We start from the raw sequence: 25,236 nt of genomic DNA, 5'->3' as shown, positions 1-25,236 counted from the left end.
GTATTGGGTGTGCAATTCAATTTGTTTTAAATATTTGTGGGAAGGCTGATCAGTAATGGAGCTGACCTATTTCATGGCCCAAAGTGAGAGAAGAGACTAAAACAAAAAAGAGCTACAAAGCCCCAGTTTGTCTCAGTTTTTATTTTGATGTCTCTCATCCCTCTTAAGACTGTTGATGCAACAAAAGGTTTACATTAAAAGATGATGGCACTTTGATCTTGGGCTTTGGAGAGCTTACAGCTTTGCTATGTCTTTTCTTGGCATTTTAATATGGAGATATTTTAGGCTAAAGAGTTTTAAATGTGATGCTGGAGTTCAGTAGGGTCTGTCCCCTCAGCATCCCCCAGATTTGAACTACCATGAGAAAAATCAACTGCTGGAGTCGTGGTGGCCCATGTGGGCAGATTTAAATCTCACCTTTTGTGTGGAGACTCCAAAGGGGGTTTGAGGATCAGCTCCCAGGGACATCCCTTAGGCCAAAGTCCTGGTGGGCCCTTCCCTGCAGGCTCCTTCTGCCCAGGGCACACGATGAGGCTGGAAAAGGTCTCCAAAATCATCCAGTCCAACCCTCCCTGCCCCCAGAACAGCCCTGGGAAGAGAGTCCCGAAATTCTCCCACCTCAGCAGCAGTCCCTGGGCTTTGGGGGAGGGTTTGTCCCATTCACTGTGATGTTAAAAATGACAATAAATCAAATAAATCATGGAGGATGGGGATGGGGAGTGGGCTTGGAGACACCAAGGGGATCCTGGAGGGGATCCACAGAACCCTCCCTGTCCTGGCCTCAGGCAGAGCTCAGCACCTCCAGGACAGGGGTGACAGATTGCACTCACAGCAAACAGAGCTGTAATTCATTCTTTTTATTAAAAGAAATTGAGGTAAGTGAAAAACTTCAGCACCAGCGAGAACCGTTCGTACCCAGGGGGGGTTCCCCCACCCAGTGACCCCCCCACACACCTTGGGGACATCACAGGTGCTGCTGCCACAGCAGGCCCAGACCCCCCAGACCCCGATGTCACCCAGCAGAATTTTTTGGGAGCTGCTTTACCCCCGAATGAAGTGGGGCCCGAGCCGGTGCTCTAACACTGAAATGGGGGAGCTGCTCTGCCCGAGGCTGTGGCAGAGTGGGGACATCCCCTTGCACCTGCAGATGTCCTGGAAAAGGGACTCTGGTGACAGAAGAGGAGCCCCACAAGTCCCGGTCCTGCCTGGCTGACACATTCTCTGTCTGTGTGTCCTGCTGCAGCCCGCCCTGGCATAAGCAAAAGCATCTTTGGGGCTTGTTCAGGGGGCTCTAGTGGAAAAAAAAAAAAAAAAATCTCTGAAATCAAATTAGGGTTCTTAACTATTAAGAAAAAGCAAATCCTGCAGGTGGCCGAGCTCTGCTGGCCACGGGCAGGGGAGCAGCGACCCCGGGCTGGCACCTCCAGTCACTGGCACCACAGGCAGAAGGGCTGCATTGCACTTGAGGAGGAAACAAGGAGAGGTGAGAGGCACTGGCAGCATCATTGATGAATTCTCTCGTAAGAACAGCCCTTCTGATGTACCATAGCTCTGAGGTACAGCCCTTCCTGCTGTACTAAAGGAGGGGCTGCAAAATCTGAAATTCTTCCAAGACCATCATTGGTGAGCCCGGGACTGCCCAGACCCAGCTCTGTAACAGGAGCTGTGGGACAGGGGTGGGCTGTGCTTCCCTCCAGCTTCTCTGAGCTTTTGTTACATTAAAAAATCCTCTAGAAAGGACTTTGGGGACCTGGGCAGCTGCCACTCCTTCCTGCATTCACCTGGCACCCAATAATTCCTGACCATTGGAATGAGATACCAAACCCAGCATTTTTGTCACGTTCCCAGGTAAGAGTGGCCTCTCCCCAGGCAAGCACAGGCAGCTCTGGGGCAGGGCAGGATGACAGAAAAGCTCTCCTCAGATCCTCACACTGAGATTTCCTTCTGCAGCTCCAACCCCACTGGAGGATTTGGCTCTGTCCTTTCTCCTCCCTCACCTCAGCTGCCTGGCTCTGCCTCCTGCTGCCCACAGGAGAGGGATGAGCACTTAGGATACACCAAGGATACACCCAGGATACACCCAGGACACACAGTGGGTGTGTATCCCCATCCCTTATCCCTGAAAACATCAGGGAAGGGAAGGGAGAGCAGAAATGCTGAGCAGCTGCACTTTGGTCTCTTGTACCTCCTCCCTTTCACACAATTCACAGCCTGTTCTAAGGGAATTGGGCACAAAGGCAAAGCAAGGGGGGGTTCAGCCCCCAAAATCCTGCCCCCCAAAAACCTTCACAGCCCTGGGGAGCCTGGGAGCCTCCTGGGGACACGGGGACAGCCCCAGCCACAGCAGCTCAAGGCTGGTTTTGCTCTGCCTACGAGACAAGACAGACGTGGGACACACAAATCAAATCACCACGGACAGAGGGTGACACAGAAATCACCACGGACAGAGCCAGGGGCTGCAGAGGGGACGAGGGGACATTGGCACTTGTCAGCACGGAGCTGCTGCTGCTGGGCACGGGGCAGGACAGGAGGGCAGGGTGTCCCTGCAAGGACAGGGGTGTCCCTGCAAGGACAAGGGTGTCCCTAAAGAACAGGGGTGTCCCTGCAGGACAGGGGTGTCCCTAAAGAACAGGGGTGTCCCTGCAAGGACAAGGGTGTCCCTAAAGAACAGGGGTGTCCCAAAAGGACAGGGGTGTCCCTGCAAGGACAAGGGTGTCCCTAAAGAACAGGGGTGTCCCAAAAGGACAGGGGTGTCCCTGCAAGGACAAGGGTGTCCCTAAAGAACAGGGGTGTCCCTAAAGGACAGGGGTGTCCCTGCAGGATAGGGATGTCCCTACAGGGGCAGGGTGTCCCAGCAAGGACAGGGGTGTCCCTAAAGGACAGGGATGTCCCTGCAGGACCCTGCCAAGCCAAGGCCTCTCAGTACTGGAGCACCCAGCCCCGCTCTGGTCAATAAATAAGGTACAGGAGGGGACTCAGTTCCGCAGGCGCTTGTGTTTATACATTTTCCTCGTGTCCCTGGCCAAAGGACACGCTTCCTCTGGCCAGCCTGATTTGATAAAATAAAACTGTCACTGCAGCAGCGTTCCCTGAGCCTCCCCGTGGCAGCCGAGCAGACAAAGGGCAGTTCCCAGCTCCGGGTTCCTCCTGGCGGCGCCGGGCAGGGGCGGGGTGGGATCGATGCTCTTACGTGGAAGAAGGCGAGTCCATTGTGGAGAGGATCCGCACGACCTCGGCTCGCTGGGTGGGGGAGATGTGCTGGGTCATGTGCACGATGGAATCCATGGCAACCTCGGGATTGGCCTCGACCAGGCTGCAAAAGGGGACAGAGGTGAGAGAGGCAGCTCCAGAGCCTGATTCCAGGGAGCCGGAATGTGGGGCTGTGAGTGGACATTGGGACACAGGAATCCTGAGTGTGTGGAGAGGGCAGGAGCTCTGGAGCCACCCCTGATCCCAGCCTTGTCCCCTGCCTGCACTCACCCCCGGATCTGTTTGAGCACATAATCCCTGGAGATGTATTTGATGTTCTCCTCCACCACGGAGCGCACGCCCTCCTCCTCGGTCAGCTGCTTCTCCAGCCACTCCGCCAGGTCCTTGTTGCTGTCCCACAGGTAAGCCTGCCAAAATCCACAGCTCAGCCTGCACCCCAGCCCCACATGTACCCCACAGCTCCTGCACTGGCAGCTGTGGGTGACACATCTGGCTGGGCATCCCCCCACACACTCCCCTAACAGTCAGCAAAGTTCCAAGATTTTTCATTTCTTCTGCATCCTGCCATAAATGGGATGGAAGGGGACCAAGGAGGTGCTGGGTCGGTGCTGCATCAATCCCAGCAGCTGTCCCAGGTAAATCCCAGTTTCCCTGGTTATCAGCTGCCCAAATCCTGCTGGAATGTGGCTGACCCGAGATGCAGCTGCTCCAGGGATTCTCCCAGTGCTGAATCAGCAGGGACCTGAGTCCCCATCACCCCCAGCCTGTCCCTGTGCTGTCCCCAGCAATCCTGGGAGCCCTGACCCAGCCCTGGAGCCAAAGCAGCTCCTTGGGCACGGCTCAAGCCCCTTTTTGCCTTTCCCAAGATCATTTCACCTGATATTTGCTAGATAGTTGGCTGTGTAATAACTCAGGAGTGTGTGAGCCCCTAACAGCCTTCTCTCCTCTCCTCTCATTTTCTTTACAAATCATTTAAGAATCGTTTTGTTAATGGTTTCCGGAAAAGCAAGTACTGCCATTAGCACTCATTCATATTTATGTCATTTTATTTGGGTAATTAAACACAAAGCTCCTCATTTAAAGGTGCACTATCCTTCTCTGTTATCACTAACCAAGTCAAAGGCAGAATGACAATGAGCTGGGGGTGGTGACACCGTGGTGGCACCTCCCTGGCACCCCCAGAACCTGCCACACCTTTGGGACACAGAACCAGGGACTCACAGAGGTTTGGAAAAACCTCGGAGATCATCGAGGCCACCACTGACCATGTCCCCAAGTGCCACATGCACAGAGCTTTGGGATGCCTGCAGGGATGGGGACTCAGCACTGCCCTGGGCAGCATTTCCAAGGGGGAATTTATTTCCCTTTCCAAGGAGGAATTTCTATTTCTAGGGAGGAATTTCATTTTTCAGGGAGGAATTTCCCCAATATCCTCCCAGAGCCTGCCCTGGCCCAGCCCCTGGCTGTCCCCTCCTGCCAGGCACTTGTGCCCAGGGGTCACCTCCCCCTGTCCCGGGTCACTCCAAGCCCAGTCCAGCCCTGGACATTCCCCAGCTGCTCTGGGCAGCCCTGCCAGGGAGGAATTTTGGTTCCAGAGCCCATCCCAGCCCCTGCCACCCTGCAGGAAGCCCAGGATGATTTGATTTCCTTTCACACCATGGCTCTGATTGTCTCAGCCCGCTGATGTCACTTCAAGATTTTGCTTATTTCATTGTTTTTCTCCTTATTATGGTTGGGAACTGGTCGGGTTTTGCTCCCTGCCTGTGTCCCTGCCATGCAGAAACATTCCCTGCATACAAAGGAAGGTTCCAGGGAAGGGGGGAAAGCCCAGCCCCAGACCTGAGCAAAGCTCCACTTACCCAAGAATCCCAAAGCTTTTAGTTTAGGAGAATATTTAATACTCTTATTAATCATTTTTAATCCGTTTGCTTTTAATTAAGAAACAGCATGATGCTTCCCTATCAACATATGCCAGGGAGCAGATTAATTGTGGCTTAAGATAACTCTCCTTGATTGGTGTAATGTATTAGCTAACGAGCTGCCTGCTTTTGGAGAGCTCAGGCTGTACCTTGGAAAGGCTGCTGCCCTCCAGAGAACATTCCCCCCTTCCCTGGAACCCCTGGGTGTTGGGGACTTTAAAAATGGAATGAAAAAAAAAAAAAAACCAAAAAAAAAAAAAAAAAAAAACCAACCCAGGATTCAAAAATAAAACAGTGAAATGAAATAGATTTTAAAAAAAAATAAAGTAAAATAAATAAAATTGAAAAGTGAAATAAAATTGAAAAGTGAAATAAAAATAAGTGAAATAAATAAAATAAAGTGAAATAAAGGGTAATAAAATAAAGCAAAATAAAGTTACATAAAGTAAAATGAAGTAACGTAAAGTAAAATAACATAGAGTAAAATAAGGTAACAAAGTCAAAGAAAATGAAATTAATTAAATAAATAAAATCAAATAACAGAGTAACAAGGTAAAAATGAAATAAATAAATACGTAATGTTAAATAAAATAAAATAAATAAAATTAGCTACAATAAAAAGGAATGGAATGGAATAAAAATAAAATAGAACAAAATAAAATAAAATAAAATAAAATAAAATAATAAAATAAAACAAAACAAAACAAAATACTGAGATTGGAGGCTTGTGATTAAAACCAGCTCCAGAGCCTGCAGGTTGAGCAGAGCTGGAAAAGCAATGCCCAGGTCCTGCTCCATCCCCAGGGGGTTGGAAGGGATGGCAGCCCCGGGGTGGCCCTGGGGACAGCAGGACAGGGGGGACAGCAGGACAAGGATAAGGACAGGGACAAGGACAAGGACAAGGACAGGGACAGGGACAAGGACAGGAACAAGGACAGGGACAGGGACAAGGACAAGGACAAGGACAGGGACAAGGACAGGGACAAGGACAGGGACAAGGACAAGAACAGGGACAGGGACAAGAACAGGGACAAGAACAGGGACAAGGACAAGAACAAGAACAGGGACAAGGACAAGAACAAGGACAAGGACAGGGACAAGGACAGGGACAAGAACAGGGACAAGGACAGGGACAAGGACAGGGACAAGGACAGGGACAGGGACAAGAACAAGGAAAGGTACAGGGACAAGGACAGGGACAGAGACAAGAACAGGGACAGGGACAGGGACAAGAACAGGGACAAGGACAGGGACAAGAACAGGGACAAGGACAGGGACAAGCACAGCCCCAACGCCCCTCACTGACCTTCACTGTCCCCTCGGCCTCCACGAACCAGCGGCGCAGCATGGCCTGGATCTGCCCGTCTGTCAGCTCGGGGTTGGCCCCGTGGATTTTGCTCTTCACGGCCTCCTCCAGCAGCAGCCGCCGCAGCCGCCAGTAAAAAAATGTCCTGGAGGTTTTCCAGTCCAGAACATCCTGCCCAGGGCACAGCAGAGGGGAAAGGGGTGAGGGACAGACAAACAGACACAGCCCTCCCAAAGGGACACCCAGCTGGGCCCCTCCTGTCCCCTGCTCCTGATTTTCCTGGCATAGTTTAAATTTCTCTTATATTTATATATTATTTATATATTTATATATTTATATATTTTTATATTTTTATATTTTTATATTTATATATTTATATATTTTTATATTTATATATTTATAGATTCACACGTGTACATTTATATACTCACATGTGTACATTTATATACTCACATGTGCACATTTATATATTCACATGTATATATTTATATATTCACATGTGCACTTTCATATATTCACATGTGTATATTTATATATTCACGTGTCCATTTGTATATTCACATTTATATATTTATATACTCACATGTGCCCATTTATATATTCACATGTGCCCATTTATATATTCACACCTATACATTTACACCTATATATTTATATATTTACATATATATTTATAGGTACACAAACAACGGGATGGGAATGCTGGAGCAGCTGTCTTGAAGCTTTATTCCATCACAATCAGTCTCATTTTAAAGAACCAAGCAAAGGAGATGGAACAGCTTCAGCTGCTTAAAACAGCAGATAAAGTTCTTTTTGTTATCAAATCTTTTCCCAACTTTCTAGCCAGTAGTATAATATTAAAAGCTGCCAAGCATTTGCTCAGGCCAATTAATATTTACATGTACATTTTGCTTTGAACAATGCTTGCTTGTAACAGCTTAAAACAACGGATAAAGCTTCATAATTAAACTTACATTTTTCTACACTCTTGCTTTCCTATCTCTACACATCTCACAGCCCTGTTGTTTCCTGTCCTTGCACCTTCAGCATTCTTGCATTTCTCCAAGCTGGGATCTGCTCTCTCAGACTTTCCCACCTTTTCTATTCCCCACGAGAGGAGGATGGAGATTCCCGGGGGATGTCCCAGCCCAGAGCCCCCGGGACACTCACGGTGATGGCTCCTTTCTCCTGCATCCTGCCGGGGGTGTCGTGCAGGTCAGCGAACTGCATGGCCACCTGCTGGTACATGGGGAGCAGGAACTCCTCCCTCTCCTTCAGCTTGGCCTCCAGCTCCTTCCTGTCAGCCGGGCTCAGCTCAGGGGTTCCTGCAAGCACAAACAGCTCAGAACCTGGGGGAATTCAGGGGTTCCTAAAGCACCAACAGCTCAGAACCTGGGGGTTCCTAAAGTACACACAGCTCAGAGCCTGAGGAATGCCCAGGGGTTCCTAAAGCAAAAAGAGCTCAGAGCCTGGGGGATGCTCAGGGGTTCCTAAAGCACACACAGCTCAGAACCTGGGGGAATTCAGGGGTTCCTAAAGCACCAACAGCTCAGAGCTTGGGGGTTCCTAAAGCACCAACAGCTCAGAGCTTGGGGGTTCCTAAAGCACAAACAGCTCAGAACCTGGGGATGCTCAGGGGTTCCTAAAGCAAAAAGAGCTCAGAGCCTGGGGGTTCCTAAAGCACAAACAGCTCAGAGACTGGGCTCAGCTCAAGGGTTCCTAAAGCACCAACAGCTCAGAGCCTGAGGGTTCCTAAAGCACAAACAGCTCAGAACCTGGGGGAATTCAGGGGTTCCTAAAGCACCAACAGCTCAGAGCCTGGGGGATGCTCAGGGGTTCCTAAAGCACCAACAGCTCAGAACTTGGGGGTTCCTAAAGCACACACAGCTCAGAACCTGGGGGAATTCAGGGGTTCCTAAAGCACAAAGAGCTCAGAACTTGGGGGTTCCTAAAGCACACACAGCTCAGAGCCTGGGGATGCTCAGAGCTGCAGTTCCAGAGCTTGGAAAGCCAAAGGACAAAGCCCAGAGCATCATCTCCCATCAGTCCCAGCACATCTCCGTGGTCCAGCCCAGAGTTTGTGCCAGAGTGTCAGGTAAGAGCTCTGAGGGTGTTTTCACCATGGAAACTCTGTTCCATTTAAATGCCAACGATCCAAGCCATCAATTAAATGACATTTACGGGACTTACTCCTAAAAGAGAATAATGTCCCAACACATTTAGCAGGAATCACAGACCATGGCACAGCACCTGCACCACTGCCAGCTCTCCTCGAGCCCCACTCCAGGGCTCTGCAATCCCAGCAGGAACCCAGAGCACACAAACCCAGCTTAAACCACTGAGAGGGAGCAGCTTCACCCAAGGCTGGAATTCACTGGGCTCACAGAGGCTGATCAGACAAATTCACGCAAGGAAATTCCAGCACAGGCTCCCTGAGCATGGAAATCAGGAAGGAATCTGATCTCAGGGAGCCTCTAAAGCACAGCTGGAAGCTGAGGCAGCATCCAGGGGCAGCATCCCAGTGTCCCTGCAGGATTCTGCTGCTCCTTCCACAGCTCATTCCCACACACAGAAAATCCAAGGCCTGAGCACTCCAGTGCCTGCTCACACCCCCCATATATTTGTATTTTTCCAAGGCACAGGCCCTCCACACAAAGATCCTTCCCAGGGAACGAATGGGTTTTTTTTCCTGTGCCTACCAATACAAACGTTACCAAACCCTTCAGATGTGAGTAAGAAGGTTTTAATTAAGAGAAGCTCCCCTTCTAACCTTCAGAATAAAAAATTATCTATATTTATCCACGTTGAACTCCCAGGCTCCCTGGTTTTAATGGCAACACAAGCACTTAAGGCAGCCCTGCTGGTGAATTCCAGCCCTGGCCACCGAGTCCACCCAGCCAGGCCCAGTAATGATTTAGGTGAGATTAACAAATATGTCAATGTCTATTTTCTGCTTAATTTAAAAGCAGCGTCTATAAAGATTTTTGACTTCTGAACCCTGTTCTCCTGGAAGAAAGAAGGTAACAATGAGGAGGGGGGATAAAGAGTGATTATCCCATCATCGATCGTTTGTCAGGAGCATTTCTTATTCACTGGACTATTGTAAAAAGCTAAGCTCTCGATCAATCCTGTAAGCCCCCTGTACAATTAAATATCTTGGAATGGTTTTCTTTCTTTCCTAGGCAGATCTTGAGGCCTCGGGGTTTTTCAGAAAGCCTGGGCTTTATTTATTTCTTTTTCAAGGTGGGGGGGAAAAAAAAATAAGAAAAAAAAAAAAAAATAAGTCTCCTTCCACAAATCTTATCCTGGCAAGGAGAGGGGAGTTAAAATATGGGATTCCTTTGCTCTAGAGGTACTTGACAGTTAATGAAACTGTTAAAGTTTAAATCATAGGAACGTTATAGACCTCCAGGTATGGATTGGCTGCTAATCAATAGGGAAACAAAAGGAGCAGTGCTCTGAGACAGCCCCATTCCATGAGGAGAGAGCCTGGCACGCAGGTGGGGAACACCAGGAACGTGTGTGACCTTCCTGAGCTGGCAGGGAGCACAGGACACGCTCCTGAAGTGCCATAAATGTCACTTTTTCAGCCTCCTCTGCAGACTCCAGGTCACTGTGGCTCCAGAGAGTGCCAGGATGGGAAAGGGCTGGAAAACATCTTAATTCTGTTCCCAACACCTGCAGGGAACACCCCAACACCTCTTGGCTCTTTTTTCTTTTTTAATCAGTAGCCAAACTGCCTTAACCAAGTGGAAAAGAAAGATGCCCTGGGAAAGAAGCAGCTTTGGGGTCCCACCTCATTCCCACTCCTGCAACACCAGCCCTGAATCTCACTTTCTCTAGTTCTTTCTTGAGTAAAAGTTGCCAGATATCAATTTTTTCTCTCCTGGCAGGGTGGGCAGGGCTGGCACAGGGTGCCCAGAGCAGCTGTGGCTGCCCCTGGATCCCTGGCAGTGCCCAAGGCCAAGGTTTGGGCACCCTGGGATAAAGGAAAGTGTCCCTGATGAGCTTTAGGGTTCCTCCTAATTCCAACCATCCTGGGACTCCATGAAATTCAGCAAAAGCAGCAAAAATGCCAAAGGTGTCCAGGCTGCCCTGGCAATTCCCAAGCCCAGCTGGAGGGAGCAGCTCCAGAGGGGAGAGGGAAGGTCACAGGGAGCCACTCACGTCCCTGGAGACACAGGCATTTTTGGATTGTCTCTTGTTTCTTTAAATGAGACAGGCTGTAATTGCTTCACTAAATATTCAGCAGGATTTATGTCAGAAAGGTGCAGCATGAACAGCCAGTGAAGGTCACACATGCTCATGGCACAGGCTGCAAATATCCTTGTACAGAATCCCTGAGATTCCCACCCTGGCCCTTCCCACTCTTTGCTCCTGAGCTCTCATTTCTGAGCAGGTCAAGCGTGGCAGGGACATAATTCCAAAAAATTCCTACCCCCAGCCCTCCTGGGAGGATATCCCAGGTGGAAATGCACAGAGGAGCTGAGGGAAAGCAGGACCTGCTCTTGGAGCCTTGTGGTGGTGAATGAACACCAATTTAAATGCAGCAGCACCCCCAAAACAAAGTTACAGCCTGTGTTTATCCAACACCCCACGAGAGATGGAATTAAAGGTGCTGTGCTTCTCCCAGGTTTTCCTGAAAAATTGGCAGTGAGGGTCAGTTCTGGTCCTGCACCCCAAAATGTTTATTTTCAGAGAGGAGCTGCTGTGCTGAACTGGAGCTGAGTGATGAATACTTGAGTGTTCACTGGGAATTTGGAAATTTAAAGACAATTTTGGATGTAAGGTGTGAACCAAGCCCCAGCAGCACAGACTGGCTGCCCTAGGCAATGAAATAAATGAAATAAATAAAATCAGAGGTGCATTCCAGCACACAGGATCAGCAAGGAGGACATTCCCACCATCACAACACATCAAGGGATGGCTGGATTCTGCCTTTTTCCTACAAGAAACGTGGAATGGCAGCAGCCAGTCTTGCTGTCACTGGAGCCATTCTGCCATTCCCTTCACTCACATTCCACCCCTGTGACACGAGGCACACAGGCTGAGGTTTATTTTCACTCCCACTCCTACACGTTTTAATCTAATTGTAATAGATAAATACAACCGAGTCTCTGGATTTTAAACTCTGGCCCGAGGCTTGCAGGCTGCACCGTTCCCACATTTGTGGGTGATCCCTGGCACACCAACCCCACGTGGGAATGTGCTCTGGGCCAGGAGCAGTGCCACCCTTTGCTTGGAACAGCCCAAGTCCTCTGAGTGACACTTTAATAAACCACGGGGCTAATCAACATTGCAGCCATCGTGCTGGAGAATTGATAATGAACAGATTTATGTCAAATGATCCAATATCTGCCAGCCCTCCCCTGCTCCCCCACATCCCAGCCCGGCGTGGGCTCGGGGGACAGCATCACCCCGGTGCTGCTGCAGGGAGGGATGACAGCCACTCAGGGGTTAAAGAGAGGCAGTGAACCCCCAGCTAATGAGTAAGAATTCAGCAGGCAGTGTAAGATAAATGGAGCTTTCTGTGCTTCTGCTGGAGTCAGCATGAACCGCGGCCCTGCGGCTTGTTTGTGGCAAATGGAGTGCGCGAAATATCAAAGGGCAGTGATCCAGAAGAAGACCGACTTTGACAAATTTTAAATTGGCCAGAAAGAAAACCAGCAAAAAAAAAAAAAAAAAAAAAAAGGAAAAAAAAGAAAAAAAAAAAAAAGGCGAGGGGGGGAAAAATTATGCAATTCAGTGTGTCCTGCAATCTTGGCTTTCCTGCTCTGGTGTGGAATTAGTGGCAAAACAACAGCAATGATCACCCGATGCTGGCAGCAATTACGATCCATCTCAGGGAGATGCTTATCAGTGACTGAAGCTTTTAGAGCTCTCCCTATGTACAGTTGTAAGTGACTTGCTCTTGTGTTGCAGTCATTTTAATTAAAGTGTATGGAGTTTGCTGGGAGTAATTACCCTGTAGAGGAAGAGGAAGGGGGGGAAAAGCCCGAGCAGGCTCCTGCCTCCTCTCATGCCTCTGGGTTTTTGAGGCTGTTGGCACAAAACTCTGTCCCATCTTTGCCCCTTGTGGTTTTTTTTTCAAGGATTCAAGGGTGGCCTGCAGGTGTCCTGCACCTACAGAGGTGAGTGCAGGTGCTGCTCTGCTCCCCCTCCCTCCAGGATTTCCACACTTTGTGCACAGCATCATTCCCACGGCTCCACTGCTGGATCCGCCCCCAGGCTCAGCCAGGGCAGCGTGGGGAGGTGAAGGCAAACCCTGCACAGGAGCTGCAGTGCTGCCCATGCACCTGCAGGGCCCAGCTGAGTGCTCAGCACATTCCCTTCCCTGAGCTCACACCTGATCTCTGCTTCCCTGGAGATTCCTGCTCTCCCATGGCAGGGGGAGCTGGGGGTCCTGCCTGCCTGAACACTCCAGACAGGTTTGTTTTTTTTTTAGGATTCTGAGCTGGGTTCCCATCATTTGGGGTAGTCACTGTCCCTTTGCTCCTAAAGAGACACTGTCAAGTCTGACAGAGGCCAAACTTTAAAACTGGGATTTAAGACACAGAATAATAGAGTGGTTTGAGTTGAAAAGGACTTTAGAGATCATTTCTGCCATGGGCAGAGACACCTTCCACTGTCCCAGGGCACCCCCTCACCCTTCACCCGTTGTAATTCTCTTCCCAAGGCATATCAGGAGGGTTGTTTTGTATATAAATTGTTGCCCTGCCATAAATTTTTAAAAAAGCCAAATAATAAAATGTAACTGCAGCAATAGCCAGGATTTATCAGTCATTTGCAGAACACTTTTCCTCCTGAAGGATCCCAAAAGGCTTTATAAATTCAAGCCATACCCACATGGCACACTTCTCCCTCCACTGAAATGTAGTCAATTTTGGAGGTAAAAGGAGGCTCTGTAAGATTATACTCTTATAGTAAGAGCCAGTAAAGAACTATTTAAAGAGTCTATTCCCCTGAGAGAGAACATATCTGATATTAAGAGCATTTTGCTGAACACTCTGTATTTTGGGATGGTGAGTGTACAGCAGGCACTGGGATCAGAGTGGCAATAACACAACCCTGGCATTGCCAGCTCTGCACAGCCCCCCTGCCTGCAGAGGCATGGACAACATTCCTTATTCCCTTGAAACTGAAGAGCTCAGGGATATCATCACTGCAAACTACCCCGGCCACTCAGTGACAGTCCAGCAGCCCAAAATGTCTCTGATCAAAGCCTTTGTTACCTGAAACGTTTGGCCCACAAACCCTCAGTGAGCTGAGCAATTGCTGAGCTGGAAATTAAACCCAGGCATGTGCAGTGAGGGTCTGTTGTGAGATCCAGCCAATAAAAGATAACAAAAAAGAGAAATCAGCTCAAAAAACCCACTGTGTCACACACCCAGGGCACGCTGGGTGTGCACGAGCATCATCCCAACACCTGCAGTGCTCTCACCTGCTCTCCTTCCCAAGCCACAGAGCAGTAAATAAAAATGAAAATTACTCTGATCAAAATGTGGACACACACAAAAAATTACAGCCTGGAGAATTTTCTCAGGCTGGAGTTTCTCCTGTTCTCTCAGCTTCATTCTCAGCCTGATAAGCCGGCTCAGTTTCAGTTAGGGAGAATTTCTAATAATCTGATCAAAACAGAATGGAATTACCAACATTGATTAACACCTGTCCTGGTGTGTGAGCAGGCCTGGCAAAGAGGTGTCACTCTCTCTACACCAATCAGCTCTATCCTGTCTTCTGAGTTTCGGCAGACTGGGCTTAAAGAAGTGGTTTAGAATTAAACTTCTCTCACTTTCCTACCATGAAAGAAGATCAGGTAGCTGCGTGTCTTATTTCTGCCGCGCCTAAAGGGTTAATATCCCTTCCTACAGCCACAATCAAACGCCTGAGGGGTGTCCCCGTGCCCTGGGAGGGTCCCACCTACCCAGGCGCTCGGCCAGGCTGATGTACACGGGGTCCACCCTGCGCATGGTCTTCACCAGGTCCTTCCTTCGGAACCGGATCTCCACCGTCCCCTCGGGCTCCAGAATCCCTCCCCTGCAAGGCAAAACACAAATAAAGGAGCTCCATCATCCCCTCAAAAACACAAAAAACAACGTGAAAAGAGGAGGGAGGGGAGGAGAGAAGGGAAGAGGATGAAAATTCATGATTTGTGACTATTAGTTGGGCAGTTCTGTATGCAAATGGTTTAAAACCTATAAAGATAAATATCCATTATTATCTATCCTATACCAATATCCTAAATACCCATCCTATATGATAACTATCAATTTATCCCCCTAAACTCTGTGTAACCTCTGTTCCAGCTGTTCCCAGCCCCATTCCCGTCCTGTACCTGCTGTTCTGGTCCATGTAGATCTCCATCCATCCTATACCAATATCCTAAATACCCATCCCATATGATAACTATCAATTTATCCCCCTAAACTCTGTGTAACCTCTGTTCCAGCCCCTCCCGGCCCATCCCTGCTCTCCTGATCCAGGTACATCTCCATCCATCCTATACCAATATCCTAAATGCCCATCCCATATGATAACTATCAATTTATCCCCCTAAACTCTGTGTAACCTCTGTTCCAGCCCCTCCCGGCCCCATTCCCGCTGTCCCGACCCAGGTACATCTCCATCCATCCTATACCAATATCCTAAATACCCATCCCATATGATAACTATCCATTTATCCCCCTTAGGTCTGTTTTCCTCTTATCCCAGCCCCTCCCGGCCCCATTCCCGTGCCGTACCTGCTCTCCCGGTCGGCGTACATCTCCATGTGCCTCGGGTTGATGGTGGGGTCGATCACCACCCAGGAGCCGCCTCGCAGCTCGCCCTGGGGCGGGATGTAAATGAGCACGGGCTGCCGGTACTCCCGCAGCCCGTCCACGATGTAGGCGCCGAACTTCAGCACCTGGTCGTACATGTCTGTGTGAGACAGGAAAATGTCACACGTGGGCGGGGAGGGACAGAAAAATGGCACAGGTGGGTGGGGGACGTGGGCAGACATGGGTGGGGAGGGACAGAAAAATATCAGATATGGATGGGGAGGGATAAAAAAATGTCAGACATGGATGGGGACATGGTCAGACGGGTGGGGAGGGACAGATACAGGTCAGACGTGGATGGGGAGGGACAGATACAGGTCAGACGTGGATGGGGAGAGACAGAAAAATGTCAGACATGGATGGGGAGGGACAGAAAAATGTCAGACATGGATGGGGAGGGACAGAAAAATAGTCAGACATGAATGGGGACATGGTCAGACATGGGTGGGGAGGGACAGAAAAATGTCAGACATGGATGGGGAGGGATAAAAAAATGTCAGACATGGATGGGGACATGGTCAGACATGGCTGTGTGGGACAGAAAAATAGTCAGACGTGGATGGGGAGGGATAGAAAAATGTCAGACATCGGTGGGGACATGGTCAGACATGGCTGTGTGGGACAGAAACATGTCACACATGGATGGGGAGGGACAGAAAAATGTCAAACATGGATGGGGAGGGACAGAAAAATAGTCAGACATGGGTGGGGAAGGACAGAAAAATAGTCAGACATGGCTGTGTGGGACAGAAAAATATAAGATATGGATGGGGAAGGACAGAAAAATGTCACACGTGGATGGGGAGGGACAGAGAGGTCACACATGGCTGGGGACATGGTCACACATGTTTGGGGAAGGACAGAGACACGGGCAGACACGGCTGGGACAAGGACACACAGCCTGCAGTCACAGCTCATCAGTGCCCCGACCTTGGACATTTCCAGGGGTGGATCCTGTGCCAGGACCTCAGCACCCCCGTGGGGAGGAATTTTTTCCTGCCATCCCATTTAAATCCACTCTCCTCCAGGCTAAGGCCATTCCCTTGTCCCACATGGAACCTCCTCCCTGGAAATCCAGCCTGGAAACTTTGCATGAAACCTCACCCACGCCAGGGCTGCAGCTCCTCAGTTCACACCAGCTGCCCTGGGGGTGATCCAGCCCGGATTTCCCAGCCCAGAAGCATTCCCAGAGTTTGGGAAATCAGGTTGGGTACGTCTGGACTGCCCCATTTCAGACTTACTACCCCAGACCTCTCCCACAACTCATGTAATGTGAATAAAATGCACCTAAGGGCAGCAGAGCTTTTCCAGATCTTCATAAAAATGTGTGTGGGGAGGGATGGGGGACCAGCACTCAGCTCTTCCTCCATTAAAATTTGTTTAAGGCATTTTGCTCAAAATTAATAAGACCAACTCCACTGTGTAAAGACAGTACATTGAAAATATCAGCCCCAAAGGTGATTTAAATAAAAGAGAAAAAGGGAAGGCAGAAGAATTTCTATGAGATGATATAGTTTCTAATGGATACAGTTTGTAATGGAAACGGGCACTCTTGAATATATATATTTTGTTACATATAATTATATCTAGAAGTATTAAATCAAAATACAAGAAATGAGGAATAGTTATTAGGCTCATCTAGCCCACCTCTGTTCACACAGGACCATTTCTTCCACAGTGCTTTTGAAAGCTCCCATTTAGAAACCCCCAAACAATAAATCCACTGCTTCTTCAGGGCCATTTCCACAGCCAAGCAGATGAGATTTCCCTCAGAACTCAGCCAAACTTCCCCTCCCTCCCCATTAATTTCATGTCACTACCCCTTGTACCTCCCCACAGAACACCTGCACTCCTTCAGGCTCACAAACAGCAGCATTTCAGGATTTTCAGTGGGGTTTATCCTCACACACTGCAGGAATCCATCCCTCATCTCTCTTCCAACCCCCTCCATCATTTGGGTTTTTTTGTTTGGACCCTCCCAGTTTGCCTCATTTTTTTTTTTTTTTTTTCCTGGCCATTCAAACACCAGTGCAGAGAAAAGTAAGGAGCTGCATTTTTGTACAGGAACTGAAAACACGGAGACACTTTTATTCATCTAAAATCCTTCTATCCCTGGAGAAAAGCCTCATTTCTGGAGAAGAAAGAGACTCCAGCCAAGGTCCCTTTGTCATTTAACCCTCATTTTAGTGGTAAGCATTAACATAATTAAGCAATTAACTCTTTAGGAAACACTCACTCTTTTCTATTTTAAATACATATCTACACACAAATATAGATAAATATATATTAGTAGCACAGGCACTGATAGGATCTCTCCATTTCATTTCCAAGGTCATTGCCCAAACAGCCAAGAAAAAGAATTTTATGTTATTTAAGAGGTATCAAATGCTGACAAAAAGGAAGAACAATTTATTCCCTCGAATTTGGAATAAACATAAATCCCAGAAGAGACAGTGAGGACTGAGAACCAAACAAAACTCCAACCCTTCCCTTTGTCCTGAGCAAAGAAAAAGACTCAAAAGGGGTGACAAATTTATTACTAATTATACAATTATTTTATTATGTAGTGCTAGTAATAAACCACTTGAAGTACTTTCAGCTAATTCTAGTGTTAAGAAAATAATTGCTTGATTCAAATTATTTTAACTGAATTAATTCTTTACTAGACATTTTTTACTAGTGCTACATAATAAAATAATTGTGTAATTAGCAATACATTTTTCACTCCTGCCATGGGTATATATTTTACTCAGGTGAAGTGCAGAGAAGAGCAGCACTAATTGTTTGAACAGGAGCACAGAAATTGGGGGATCTTGGTGCTTTCTCCAAACCTCCCTCACGTTTCCCAGGTGTCATCAGGACAGGATTTTATTTCTTTTATTTATTTCCCAGGTGCTCAGGGAAGCATTTCTGTGCCTGTGGATTTTTTGGGGGATCAAGAAGGGGGAATCTCATCCCTGCATGGTTCTGCAGGGCAGCTTTGGGATCTTGATGAAATAACTGATGAAATAACTGATGAAATAACTGATGAAATCCTAATATTTGGTATTAAATAAAACCAAGTGCTGGCTTCCTTTGCACACTCAGCATTTCTCCAAGGCCAGTGGAGCTGCTGGGGACTCCCTTGGTGCTCCCAGGTCTGGCTGGGAACTTTGCTGAGGAGCATCCTCCTCCCTGACTGCCACCACCAAAGGCTCTCCAAAGCCAAAATCCCTCTGTTAATTTAAACCTCAGCCTAACGAGGTGTCCCTGCCCATGGCAGGGGTTGGAGTGAGGAATTCAGAGCCCTCCCTGCCCCTCTGGATCCCACCAGCTTGGCTGGAAAATCAGATGGCACCTGAAGATAACCAAGAGTCTTGGTTTGGGGCAAATTGATAACAAACTAAGCAAAAAAACCCCAAAAACAAAAACCAAAACAAAACCAAACAAACAAAAACGACAACAACAAAAAAAAAACCTCTGCACCTCTTCTCTCCCCCTTCAGTCCTGGAACCAAAGCTGCAGAACTCAAGATCCAACACAAACAGAACAAAACAGAAGCATCATAAAAAGTCACCAAGGACACCCCATAAATCCATCACACACCCCAACCCAGCACCTCCCTCTTCACTCCACTCTATTATTATTATTTATTTTATTTTTATTGTTATTTATAATCTATCCTGGGCAAGAATGAGAAGTAACCCAGGAGCCCCCCGTGGGGAGCAGGGTTGGATGTTGGGGGATTTGCATGTGATCAAACCCTCCCTGCAGAGCCCAGGACCCTGGTGCTAATTTCCAGGGAATTTCACGCCTGATGTCTCCCCGTCGTGGGTCACTGCTGGTTCTCCCAAACCAACCCCTGCCAAATGGCTCCCCCATCACAATATTCCAGCCAGTTTTTCATAATTTAATTTTGCATTATGCTCAGGAGCCTTCTGGCTCGTTGGGGGAACCACCACCACGAGCTGCCTTTATTTAGGGAGTTATTTATTTATTTTCCAGCAGGAATTAGACCTCCCAGGCTGACGAAGAAAGAGGGGGTTTCATTTTTTTTTCCCTCTTTTTTTTTTTTTTTTCATTTTCCCCCCCTCCCCCTTCACTAATGTCAATTTTCAGCATAGCAAGAGCTGTCTCTAATCTTTTCCTACTCATTACACACAATTTTGGAGTCATTTTACCCACAGTGCAGTCGGCTCCTGGCAGTGTGTTTGTGTGCACTGAGGGGTGGCATAATTGTTTATTTTCCCTCCCTGCATAATCCCCAGCCAGCACTGAAACCAAAACTGCAAACAACTCCCCAAGGGACACCCAGAGTGTCAGGAGACACCAGCAGCAAGCAGGAGGCTGGAAAATGCAAGGAGCAAACTGCAATGGCTCTGTCCTTCCTCCTCCTCCTGCTCCTGCCTGGCTGGAATAACTTAGGATATGCAAAATAAATATTAACACCCCAACTCCAAAGCTAAAACTCCATTTCTGAGGAACCCAGCAAAGCCAGAGCTGGCATTTTAAGGTAAAATAATATTTAAGGATGGAATAAGTTAAATAAATAAGCTAAAAATACATCAACAAGTTCCCAGTGAGTTGTGTGGCTGGGAAAGCAGCTCCTGTAGGGAGAGCACTTGCAGCTCATGGAGCTGGTGTGTTCCAAAGGGAAGAATTTTGCCTTCTTTTGCATCTGCAAACTCAAAGGCTTTGCTGAGGAGGATCAGAGCCTCTGAGAGCTCCCCCAGCTCACTGCTCCTGGGGCTCCTCTCACACAGCCCCCAGCTCATCTTTCACTGCAAATTTCCCAGCATCAATCTCACACCCTTGGCACTTCAGGACATTTCAGGCAGCACTCTGAGCACTCTGAGCAGCCAAGGCAGAGCCAAAACCACTCCCAGGACAGCTCCAAAGGGCTGCTTACCTTTCATTCCCCCAGAGAAGCCTCTCCAGTTTGCAAAGAGCATCAGGGGCAGCCCTTCCCTGTTGAAGTCCTTGATTGCCTCGGCTGTTTTGAAGGCAGAGTCAGGGAACCACACCTGCCCAGCCTGCTGGATTATCTGGTGGGGAAAAAAAAAAAAAAAATTCACCTTGAGGCCTTGAAGCACGTGAGAGTTAAAACACAGAAAAAGCATCAGGAGGTGTGATGTGGGATAAACAAGGAGGGGCATGGCATGTGAAATGTGGGGGATCTGCTTGGCCATGGGAAAATTGGGACAATCCTTTTGTAGCATTCCTATTCTTCTGTAGTATTCCTATTCCTATATTGTAGCTATTCCTATTCCTAAGGAAAGAGGGTATGGACAGCCTGACACTGTGATGCTGCTAGGAGGGGAAGGGGAAGAGAAAGAAAAGGACACGGAGAGGAGAAAGGAAGGACATGGGGAGATGAAGCAGAGCCAGGGCTGTGAAATCAGGCACAATGTCAGAGCAGGAAAGCCATGGAACATTCCAGTCACAGCAAGGGAGCAGGGAAGTGATTTCTGCTTGTCACATCTCCTGGACCCCTGTCCCTGCCCCTCCCCTGAGTGCTGGGGGAAGCAGGGCTGGGGATGTGTCCAGGAATGGTCCCCCAGCAGCCCAGGCCCCCCAGGAATGGCTGCACTCTGGGGAAAGGAAGGAATTCCCACTGGACAAGGGCTCCTTGCCCAGGGACACGGGCAGGGGACAAGCAGGGACAGGAGCACACAGCTCACCCACCTTGGCCTCTGAGTCCAGGTTTGCAGGATCAGCAGGAATGCTGAGCTCCACTGTCCTTGTTTCCACAGCAACCACTCCTACAGGTATTCCTCCCAGCCTGCAAACAGGTGAGACACAACATTCCCACTCCTGCTGCTGCACATCCAAGCAGCCAGGAGAGACAAAGAACAGCCCTGTGGCATTTTGCAGAGTTGAAGCACAATGCTGGAGAGTTCCAGAGAGGTCACAGCTCTCAAAGCAAAACCTATTCCAAAAATGAGCAAATTCCTCTCTAAAAATTAAACAGAATAAACCAAAGCTCGATTTTGACCAGTAAATCCATGTACCCACCACCCATCAGACATTATCAGCCAGATTTTGGTACTGATGGTCTTGACAATGAAAAACCAGAATCACAGATTGGGGTGGGAGAGATTTTAACCACTTGCTGTGTTTTGCTGCTGCAGGTGAGCAGGGTGCAGGGACAGGGATGGGCAGGGTGCAGGGACAGGGTGACAGGGTGCAGGGACAGGGATGGGCAGGGTGCAGGGACAGGGTGCAGGGACACACAGGGGGTGCAGGGACAGGGTGACAGGGTGCAGGGACAGGGGGGATGCCCAGCTCTGCCTCCCAAGGGATCCAGGCCCTCCTGCACACAAAAGCCATGGATGCCAGGACGGTCCCAGCTGAGCCCCCTCTCCCCTCCCAGCCACCCCAAGCTGATGACACAGGAGCAGGCAGGGAAGAGACAGGGCCCCTGTGCACTGAGGGGATGGAAATATTCCCATTCCCTATGATGAAGGGTCTGCTGGAACCCCATAATTGCAGAAGCCGTCCTAAATCGGTAACTTATAACTTCTGTGTTAGGGCCCATGTGACCTAATAAAGAACATCTTTATCCAAGTATTACAGTTATTTATTGAACTTGAAAACAGCTCAAAACAACTTCTGTTTTCCATAATACTTCATATAAATTTTATCAGGCTAGCACATGAAGATGCTACATCTTGTTTTATAGTGTGTCCCTGGACAAGTTGCCATAGAATAATAAAAGACAATTTACAGCCAACAGCACACATATTCCAAACATACATACGAGAGATGAGTTTTGGCAGCACTTACAGTAACAATCCCAGAAGAATACATTCATATTTGGTTTTTTTTTCAAAGTGCCACTGCTTTTGAAAGGAGTCTGTTTCATTTGTGTTATATATCCCTGCTGTGTGAGAGTCCAAAGCCACTTGGAATTTGTCAGAAGAAAGGAACTGCAAGTGAAGCTGAGCATGGACAGAGAGCTTCTGGTTTTGCCAAATCATTGATTTCCACCCCTGGCACATTGCTTAGCCTGGAAGCCTTTAAATTATAGAATTATAGAGCCATGGAATGGGTTGGAAGGGACCTGAAAGGTCATCTCATCCCTTTCTTGCCAATTCTTTCTATGAAATAGATATATATACACATAGAGAGAGAAAGAAATAATCACAGGGATGTTGTGTTCTAAAGAAAGGCAAAGCAGAACTCAAACTTGATTTCCACAATTGTCAGAACTTACCTTGCTCTCCCCACCACCACTGTCTGTGCCCAGGGCTGCATGATCTCCATGAACGAGCCATGGTCAAAGAACCCACTCAGCCACTGCCCCTTCTGATCTGAAGGGAAAGAAAAAAAAAAAAAGGAAATATTCAAAGGAGGAAGGAGAGAGGGAAGAAAGAAAACAGAATATCAAAGCAGCAACTCCAACTTGCTTAAAAAATGCCAACTGGAGAACGTGGCACTGTCTTTTTATTTATTTAATTTTAAATAGATGACAATACAAGGGAGCATTAGACAGCTGAGCATTTGTCTGCCTTCAGCCATCATGTCTTATTTCATTTCCTAGTCTGCATAAAGACAGCAATTTATCAGCAAAAGCATCATTTATTGTTAAACGATGGGGTTCGGAGAGCAGAGGGACTTCCCGTGCTTTTAAATAAATAACTCTGCTTTTTTCAGGACGACAAACATTTGTCAAAAGGCAGTAAAGTCATTAAAGATGGTTTTCCACACATCTATTTCTATTTTAAAACTTATCTCATATTCTTCTCTTGATCCTGCCTAATCTTTCCTTGAAAGGAAGGAATGCTGAAGAAACGCAGGAAATAAATAGGAAAATTTCAATGGTATTTTTTTTTAGAGTCAGTCACAGAAACCACAACTCACTGGGGAGACACCTGCTTTGCACTGGGCTTTTGGGAAGCTCTGCAGAAAAATAACCCACAAAAAAAAAAAATCCCCAAATCCCTCCCAGCTTCACCCCTTGGCACAGAGCTCCCGAGGAACTCTCTCCTCTCAACAAGCACCTCTGCAAAGCCAAGTCCAAAACCAATTAAAAAGTGGAGATCCGAGCACGCTAACCTCTGCTGACTTCAACAGGATGGAGAGTGTTTTATCAAGCCCAAACTTGTAATTACTGTGTTCTACATTCCTTGCCTCTGTGGCCCCACTGTAAAATGTGACCATCCATTTCAAAATTATCTCTTTATCGCGAGCCCAAAGCCGATCGTTTAGATTCTGGCCTCGTGTCGGGCGTCAGTTTGAAGAATATCACAGCAATATCTCCTCTAATAAATGGCTTTAACTTTTCACCTAGGAGATATCTGCTTTAACTTATCACAGGGAATCATCTGCTTTCCTTAACGCTTGCACTAAATTAAAATCTGAAGTCACTCGATTTGGAAGCCGGCGATTGCGGCGCCCAGACAGCTGGATGAATTGCTTGAGAGATGATGAAAAAATATTATCCAAAACTAGAAAACTTAGTTTATCACAAATCTCATTTTAGCCCCCCAAACTCATTAATAACAGCAGGAGGAATGGGCACCCAGTTTGCAGCTTGGACCTACACAAGGCTGCACAACCCCAGTGGTGCCAACACAACAACTGCCCAAGATCTGCAGGAATTTTGTGATTCCTTTAACTAGAGACTTTCTGTGGATGGACATTCTCCTAAATCATAAAAAAAATTCCATAAAAGTAACTATTCTAAGTAAATATATCATCTATAAAAATATGGTGCCCATGAGCACTCACCATTTACAAGCTACTTTTAGATATTGCTCATAACTAATATTACAGACAGATATTATTATATGTAAATATATATATATTCTATCCATATTGCTTAAGACTAATTATTTTACAGCATCTCAACTCTATTTGGGTTGCAGGCATCTGGCAAAAAGCTTTGAAAACAAGATGAGTTGCTGCATGTCCTGGCCATACTTGGGTTGGGGCGTCCAGCCAGCATCCAGCGAGGGTCGTAGGGGGTCTTGGTGGGAACAAACTCAATGGTTCTGTCTATGGGATCCTTGGCCTTCAGGATGGGCACAGGGCTGTGGATAGTCTGAGGGAAAAAAGGAAAATATTGAAGGAAGTGAGAGCCCCCTTTCCCAAAGCCCTGCAAACAAAGCAAACAGTGGCAGCTCTGCAGGGCCAGGAATTACCTTTGGCATGTAGGAAAGCCACTGCAGGATGGTGTAAACTCCTTCAAAGTCATCACAGACAGTGTCATGTGTCACCCCGTTGTTGTGCATGATCTGGATCCCTCCCAGCTGGTTGTTGGAGGTGTAAACTTCCCTTCCAAGCACCTGGGGAAAGGAAAATGGGAAAGCCATCAGTGCTGGGATGTGACCAGGAGGTGCTGGCTGAGCAGGTGCACACACACCCACCCCTGCTGCACCTCAGGGTCACTTGGAAATGAAAAGGATGGAGCAAACCTGTCACAACACAGCCCCCCAAGCCCTGTGTGCAGGCAGGAGCTGCTGAAAAGTGATCCCTAGTGAACAGAGGGCAGGGATGGGTGGGATATTGGGCAGGAATTGTTCCCTGGCAGGGCACAGGGTGCCCAGAGAAGCTGTGGGTGCCCCTGGAAGTGTCCAAGGCCAGGCTGGACAGGGCTTGGAGCAGCCTGGGACAGTGGGAGATGTCCCTGCCCATGGCAGGGGGGTGGAAATGGATCTTTGAGGTTCCTCCCAGCCCAAACCATTCTGGATTCTACAATCCCCAAGGGCAATGACACCAGTGGGGAACCTGAGGCCGTTTTCCCACTTGCCTCCCCCAAGCAGCAGTGTCACCAAAACTCCTGAGTGCCGAGCCCAGCTCAGATCACTAATCCCAAACTGCTCCAAGAAATCTGCAGGGTGGAAATATTTAAATGTAGTACTGGGAGGAAAAAAAAATAAAAAAAAAACCAAAACAACAAACCAGACAAAGGCCCAGCAGCTCCTTTGAGAGGCTGGGGCTCCTCATTCTCTTGCACAGCTCCATCTCTAATCTGAGCCTGGGCAGAGCAGCTCTTTTC

The 25,236-nt window shown here is 48.0% G+C and overlaps 1 protein-coding gene across 5 annotated transcripts in view; it reads right to left on the bottom strand.

Annotated features, from left to right (window-relative positions):
• Window positions 1–842: 842 nt before the first annotated feature.
• Window positions 843–25,236, bottom strand: part of ACACA (acetyl-CoA carboxylase alpha) — a 103,921-nt gene continuing 79,527 nt past the window's right edge. For all 5 annotated transcript variants that reach the window (XM_014881125.2, XM_088176845.1, XM_088176844.1 and 2 more), the window contains 11 exons: window positions 24,380–24,523; window positions 24,159–24,279; window positions 22,450–22,546; window positions 20,919–21,015; window positions 20,143–20,278; window positions 15,177–15,354; window positions 14,360–14,472; window positions 7,606–7,760; window positions 6,436–6,606; window positions 3,481–3,617; window positions 843–3,313 (listed from right to left, as the gene is read on the bottom strand). In XM_014881125.2, the coding sequence (XP_014736611.2) occupies window positions 3,187–3,313; window positions 3,481–3,617; window positions 6,436–6,606; window positions 7,606–7,760; window positions 14,360–14,472; window positions 15,177–15,354; window positions 20,143–20,278; window positions 20,919–21,015; window positions 22,450–22,546; window positions 24,159–24,279; window positions 24,380–24,523 (1,476 nt within the window). In that variant the 3' untranslated portion in view covers window positions 843–3,186. The remainder of the gene's footprint in view (window positions 3,314–3,480; window positions 3,618–6,435; window positions 6,607–7,605; window positions 7,761–14,359; window positions 14,473–15,176; window positions 15,355–20,142; window positions 20,279–20,918; window positions 21,016–22,449; window positions 22,547–24,158; window positions 24,280–24,379; window positions 24,524–25,236) is intronic.

This window comes from Sturnus vulgaris, chromosome 21, assembly GCF_052056855.1.
Source record: "Sturnus vulgaris isolate bStuVul1 chromosome 21, bStuVul1.hap1, whole genome shotgun sequence".
In the NCBI taxonomy this organism is placed as follows: Eukaryota; Metazoa; Chordata; class Aves; order Passeriformes; family Sturnidae; genus Sturnus; species Sturnus vulgaris.
This window is presented reverse-complemented; position numbering and strand designations above follow the sequence as displayed.